The sequence below is a fragment of the Nannospalax galili genome, unplaced genomic scaffold (genome assembly GCF_000622305.1).
Source record: "Nannospalax galili isolate Female #2095 unplaced genomic scaffold, S.galili_v1.0 scaffold85, whole genome shotgun sequence".
Classification (NCBI taxonomy): Eukaryota; Metazoa; Chordata; class Mammalia; order Rodentia; family Spalacidae; genus Nannospalax; species Nannospalax galili.
Genome location: NW_008358866.1, coordinates 11,289,340 through 11,296,653, shown reverse-complemented (window position 1 = coordinate 11,296,653; position 7,314 = coordinate 11,289,340). Strand labels below are relative to the sequence as shown.

Sequence of the window (7,314 nt, the reverse complement as noted above, 5' to 3'; positions counted from 1 at the left end):
GGGTCATGTTTGACAATCAGTCTCTCCTAATGCCTGGGATTAAAGAAACAAAATAAAAGATAGAGCATGATCCCTTTGCAGCTACTAAAGGCTTGGCTATCATGGTATTGTGAATGAGTAGAGATTTTTTTTTTGGCAAAGGATGCTGAATGAGGCCAAAAATAATTCTCCCCAACAATTTTTATTATCAAATGTAGCACTTCACATGGCTGCTTTTTTTAGTGACCTTCAGTAAAATCCTCAGTATAATTAAGTGCAGCCTGATGGACGAAGATCACTTAACACAGAGGTGCATGAACAAAGTGCAAGATTGCCGGGTTTGATCCTTGAGTAGGACTCAGCAGATCTCCGCCACTGAGCAGGCTCGATCTTCTGCTGACTAATTTCTCTAAAGTTACTCCCATCAGCCACATGGCAGAAGCATTGGGCAGAACATTGGAAACTATCCCTTCTTTCTTCTTTCCTTTCTTTTCCCTGTTCTATTAACCTTATAAACTATCCCGGCATACTGGTTTATCATCCCCTTTTTGGTCTGTTAACATCTGCACGACAGGTTTGTCACAAAGAAACAAAAAATTTACATATCGGTATCAGAGACCTCTGCTTTGCAGGAAACAAGCAACAAACAAATATATATACATACACACACATATTATGCATACATGTATGTGTGCATATGTTTATGTTGCAGGCTGGGTAGAGAAAATAGGCCAAGAAAAAGCTTTTATTACGTTAATTCATTACCTTTCCCTAGTCCAATAAGCAATTACAAGTTCAGGATAGTATAAAGTAATTGGAAAATGAATTGGCTTTTGAAGGTAATTTGTCAGAGAATGTTTTGGTGTCTCTAGATCTTAAAATTGCATAATGTTTGTAGCTATTAATTTGATGTGTAATTGTCTTCTTTTGTATCAGGTTGATAAAACAAAGCAAGTGTCCACCTATCAGGAAGTGGTTCGTGGCGAGGGGATTTTGGCTGATGGTGGGGAGTACAAGCCCCCTTCTGACTCTTTGAAAAGCAGAGACTATTACACGGATTTCCTCATCACACTGGCTGTGCCCTCGGCAGTAGCACTGGTCCTTTTTCTAATACTTGCTTATATCATGTGCTGCCGACGGGAAGGAGTGTGAGTACTTTCAAACACTAATAAAGAATTGGAGAGCCACTAAGAGCACAACATAGACGATTCCATTAAAAGCAAAGTTTCATTTAGTTCATAAAACACATTGTAAATGAACTGAAATTTTGTTCAAGTCAAACTGCAGTACTTTATTCCTTTACAATGAATTAAAATAGTTGTGAGTCTAGCAAACCAAATTAGGGGACAAAATTACTTTATTCAGAAATGATTAAGGCTAGCTATAAATTTAATCTGGAAAAACAATCCCACGAATAATTGAGGCTAAACACTGTGGTCATGCAAGCCATCTTGTGTAAACTGAGACAGGAGTCTATTGACATGGTAATTGCATTTAAATAAATAAATTGTTGTAGTCAGTATGATGGAAAGTGATGACCAGAATTCTTCCTGAAGTCATTCTGCTGTCAAACAGGGTGACACAATCTAAATGTTTAAAATATATTAAAAAAAAAAAAAAAACAGAAACAAATTAATGAAAATAGGTATCATTTGAGTAATGAGTCTTTACTTCATGAACTGTTGGTACTTTCAGGACATCTATGTCAATTAAGATAATCTCCTGAGATTAGTTGGAAGTCAGGGTACCAAAGCAAAGGATAAAAATTCAATAAAGCAGCAAGTAACAAATTCTTCCATTTTTACGTGCAGTCTGATGTCATTATGTCACAGAGTTTATTTCATCAAGAGCTTGATTCTTAATCTCCATTTTTTTTTTTTCCATTTTCTGTGTGTCTCTCATCAGTATGCCATTGCTGTATGTGTACTCATCCAAGTAATATAAACCTGGTGGCAAATGCTGCCTGGTTGCATTTAAAAGTCACAATGTCAGCATTTCCACATCACGCAAGGTCCCATGAGCATATAGTCTTAATGTTCCAACTATCAATGCTATTATTTAATTCATAAATTTTGTTTTGTTTCTAGGGAAAAGAGAAACATGCAAACCCCAGAGTAAGTGTCTTCTTTCCTGTTATTTTCTTTATCATTGTTTTTTTCACTTCTCAGTTGCCCATCATGCTCCATACACGTGACTCATGCTTGCTTTTCATTCACCATCTTTCATATTTAATTTCACAAATGTGAAAGCTGCTTTCTAAATAGAGATGTTTAGGAGGGGTAGACACTAAAAATAAAAAGTTCAAAAACTAAGGTTACCTAGATAAAAATTAAAACTAAACTATTTCAGATTCAGAATATTAACATGCCATTTATATTATGTGATTTCCCAATCTGCATTTCTATAAACCAGAGGACAGATGAAAAGACCTTTCATACAAGCTTTCCTGAATCTACAGTAATAACCTACCATAAAATGAAACTTCTGTGAGTATTTATAAATGCCCCACCAGAAGCAATAATATAAAAGCTGTAGTAGTTTAATCTTAATCGTAGAAAATAAATAGATAACTAGTTTGTTACTTAGGGCTGTAATATTAACACAATGCTTGATAGCTTAGTTTAATTTGAAACTTGTATACTTCAAAATCAGTGTGTAATATTCAGTTCTGCTATATTAAAAGTGTGAGATGTTTTTCTGAAATAGTTTATAGAATGCCCCAAGTGCAATAATGATGTCTTATTTTAGAAGAAAAGAAAATGTGACTTTTTCAAATTGGTGGCCCATTAGGCTAATTCATGATTTTAAATGTATATTGTTTTATTTCTTTTTTATGTAGTATCCAACTTGTTCATCACAGTGCTATTCAGAAATCTACCAAGGAACTTCGAGATATGTCCAAGAATAGAGAGATTGCATGGCCCTTGTCTACACTTCCCGTGTTTCACCCTGTAACTGGGGAAATCATACCTCCTCTGCACACAGACAACTTTGACAGCACCAGCATGCCATTGATGCAGACACAACAGTAAGTATCCACTTGGAGCCACAGTCATCAGCATGCATGAGTGTTTTTACTAGTAGCTATCAAACCAGAACATTTACAATTACTGTTTTTGTTTATTTATTATTGGAGCAGACCATATCAAAAGATCATGACTGGCCTGATCTAAATATAGTAGAATTATTTTTAGGAATTTCTTTACTTCAGTAATCGAAATATATCTACATTAATATAAGAAATTGACACAGATAATAAACATGTTTGCCATGAGTTAATTGTGGAAAGAGACATAGGCTCATAGGCTACTGCATGACAGATTGTTTTTCAGATGATGATGGACTGGGTTTTGTTAGCTTCTTTTTCCAACTGCCACAGACCTATGTCATTCAGGATAAAAGGTTTTAAGTTGTTCTTTTGTGATCTGCTTATGTATCAAAATAAGCATAATTTGGGCTATGAATATATGGTTATACTCCTTTTTTCATGGTTTGGTTTGACTTTGTGAGGCAGGGCTTCTTGTAGCTAAGGCTGGTTTTGAGCTTACTCTGTAGCTGATCCTGCTCCACCTTTCCAAATGCTGGAGATCAGACATTGCCACCATGACCAGCTGAACATAAATGTTATTAGAGCAAATCTTCTCTAGTGCTACAAATACCATGGTCACAAAGCCTGGAATAAGTGTGAGAAAGGAGGGTGAGAAATTTTATATGCCTACAAACTAGTTTTGATATTTGAAGTGGTGGGTGAAACTGTCATTTATTTTTGAGAATGTAGCCATTCTTTTTCCTTTTTAATTTTATATTAAAATGGGTTACATTGAATTTCCCCAAGACTAGAAGCTGCAAGTTTATTATTTTCAACGTAAATGGAATAGATATACAGAAAAATCTCTCTGTTCTTTAGTTCCTGACTCTATACATGTGTGCACATGCATGTGCACTCTCACACACCCCTTAGACCATGATGTGAAAATAAATACTGTTTAAAACTTTATCTGGGAACCATGTTGGACACAAATTTTTTTTCTTTAAGAGCACTTACTTTATAATTAAGCAAAATGTATGTGCTAATTTAAGGATCAAACAGTAATTGAGAACAGTATAAACAATCAACCTACATGCGTTCACCCAAAACACTTCAAAAATCCAAGGCATAAATATTTTCCTAAAATTCTCTAAACATCATTTACTTACGATTGTATAGTCAAGGATGTGTGTGAGGGTATGTGCATTTGAGTGATTAATTCAGGGCCTTTCAGTGGTGGTAAGTTGCATAAAGGTCAGTCATCCATTCTAATGGACTAGAATTTACTAGAATTATGTACTGATAAGAAAAATCAGTATAGTTTCAAAAATATTATAATAGTGCACAGCTTATTGTTCTATTCGGTTCTTTTGGAGTTGAAAATTGTGAATACCCATATCATTCATTCTCAAAATTGTACTTGATTCTTATGTACTATGTCTTACTTTGCTTAGAATGCCAGAGAAACACTGATAGTCTTCAGAACATGAAATGGTTAAGTATGCTTAGAAATCAGATTTCATTTGTTTTATTTTTTACATTTATTAATTTATTTTGGGTGTGTGTGCATGCTGTAGTGTATGTGTCAGGGTCAGAGACAAATTGCAGGAGTTAGTTCTCTCCTTCCATGTGTGAGTCCTGGGGATCTAACTCAAGTCTGGTGGCAAGTGCCTTTATCCACTGAGTCATCTTGCAGGACCCATTGTTTTTTAAGCTCCAAGATCTTGTGTTTGTGGGTTGATATACTCGGAGAATCTGTAGGGAGAGGTCAAAATAACTAATTGTTTAAAGAACACAATTTTGGAAATGCTTTTTTGATGACATAATGCTGTAGGATTTTAATATAGTTAATATAATGAAGATTTGAATATGTTTGTAAAGCAGTCAAACTTTGTGAATAGTCTGAAAGAGGAGAAAAGAGGAGGTTACCATTTTAAAAGTTAGCCTTTCTAATCTCTATTGAGAATAGAAATGTCTCCTTGGAAAGTATTGTTTCTCTATGTCCAGCAACTTGCAATGTTGTTACTAGTATACAAACAGAACACATTTTTCTATTTAGTTTATGAGCATATACATCTCCCAGGTTTTCCCATAACTCATCATGACTGCCATTATGTCAACCCCATCTCTTTATTTGCAAATGCCATAGGTTATTATACTGAACTTGCAATAATTTCAACATATATGGATTTTTAAGTCCAGAAAACCTTCATATTATTCCAATTTATGCTACTGGAAAGGCTGTATTAACTAGCACTTCTATATAAATAGGGGCCGTAGATAATTGATGATGTTCACAGTGATTGTTCTGCGGCACTGCAGGATCATGAAGTGCGTCAGACTCATCAGAGGAAAATTAAATTACATTGGGTGTCGCTTCAGTGTTGAGTGTATATTATCTTTTATTCTTGGAAATGAATAATACGTGTGTGGTCTCTATGGTAACTCTGTATAAGCCAGAATATGTGATTAACCTCATTTTCTAACTATGCCAGATAATAGGGAATTTATTGTACTGGGTTCATCAACACTGTCCTTTACAAAAATTCAACTTTAACACTTTATCTGAAAAATCATAGCTATTTTTTAAAGTTGTATTTTAGCATCAAGTAGAGAAATAAATATTTTGGGCATTTGGATGGAATTGCATTCTCAAGATGAAAATGAGACCTTTATTTGGTCAGGCACTTGGCACTTCATAGCCAGGTGTATGCTCAGAGAATGCTGCTTTTTGTATTTACTAATTAATGCTTCCTGAAAGAGCATGCACTGCAGGCTCACATATTCACACAAAGTTATCGAACTTACCATTCAGAGTTTGACCAGCTTGAGGATTTCATGTTTGTTCTTTAGATTTGACACCAGAAATGGCAGGTAGAACGATATGGCTGAACAGCTACCTTCACCGGTGGGTAAGAATCAGAACATTCGAAGCTTTTCTTCAAGGCTACGTAGAGATTAGTTGTCCTTTTAAATAAGTCAGCTCACTTCAGATGTACAGAGAACTTACAAGAGCTGTGTAACAAAGGGAATTCCCCCTTCCCCTTTTTGGCACAGTACTTCACAGAGTTCCAGGCTAGCACCATAAATTATCTAGTAAAAAAAGGCGTGATCATTTGTAGGTGATAAATATTTGAGATATTGATAAGGGACGAAGATAAATGAGGTCAGCATGGAGATTAAAGTATTTACCTAGTCTGAAATCTACTTGAGATAGATAGTTTGGTCATTGACCTCAAAGGGATCTCAGAACCAGCTTATAGACACAGTCACTTTAAAAGATGTGGTAAAGTAGAATGCTGGGGTTAGGCTGGGAGGTATGCCACATGCTCAGAAATGGGGGCCATTTAGTACGGGGTTCCTTTTCAAATCTCAGAGACAATATAAACGATGGTTAAATTATCACATAGTATAGAAATGGAAGGTCAGTTCGATTTGATCTTTACTTATATATTTACTCATACTGCATATAATTTTGGAATGATCGTAGAGGTACAAGAAAGCTGCAGAGGTAACAAGGCATTTGCAGCTACTGTCTTTCAGTCAGTTTCTTGCATTACTAAACTTTGTAGTGCTACTGTACATACAAAGTCATGATGAGAAACCCAGCACAGGTGCATTGCTGTTCCCTAGACTTCAGACATATTTTAGGTTTTACTAGTTTTTTTAGCTATGACCTTTTCCTGTTCCTATAGTCTATTAAGGACACAACAATTGCCCTGTCCCCTTGGTGCCCTCTTCTCCGGGCAATTTCTTAGCCTTTTCTGTGTCCTGTTGCGTTGAGAGTGTAAAGAAGCACTAGCCAAGTGTTCTGAGGAGTGGCCCCCATCCTGTTCCTAATCAGGCTTGCTGCATCCCTTCTTTGTTGTCTTTGTAGTTCAGGGAACACATTTCTATTGATAGATTTTATTTCCTCTACAGGCAGTCCCTTATTACAATTCACTTCTGAAAATCACATTTGAAAGTAATTCTTAAATGTAAATTGCTCTGACCCAAAGAATCATTGTGTTTGGAGTAATGTTTTTAACCAACGTCTTAACCACACTAATTTTTCCCAGATAAACTTTGTAATTAAAAGATTAAGTTGCAAGTCATGAATTTTAGGTCCTTACGTAAATACATGACAATCTAATGACAAACCACAGTACTCCTCAGAATCGTGAAGCTTTTACAGTACCAAGCTCAACCCTAAGTCAGGGATTTGGAGGCTGGTGAAAATGTATGTTACAAGAGAGCAGGACCGTGGCTATGAGCCCCTGATTTAAAGGCTAGCAAATTTAGGTTTAGGACTGAGCGTTGCATTGCAG

At 35.7% G+C, this 7,314-nt stretch overlaps 1 protein-coding gene across 9 annotated transcripts in view; it reads left to right on the top strand.

Annotated features, from left to right (window-relative positions):
- Sgce (sarcoglycan epsilon) overlaps positions 1-7,314 on the top strand; it is a 73,521-nt gene that overhangs the window by 54,645 nt on the left and 11,562 nt on the right. For 5 of the 9 annotated variants that reach the window (XM_008822564.1, XM_029558347.1, XM_008822567.3 and 2 more), the window contains 3 exons: positions 916-1,127; positions 2,067-2,093; positions 2,819-3,007. In XM_008822564.1, the coding sequence (XP_008820786.1) occupies positions 916-1,127; positions 2,067-2,093; positions 2,819-3,007 (428 nt within the window). The remainder of the gene's footprint in view (positions 1-915; positions 1,128-2,066; positions 2,094-2,818; positions 3,008-7,314) is intronic. The other 4 variants (XM_008822562.1, XM_029558346.1, XM_029558349.1 and 1 more) reach the window with 1 other exon arrangement.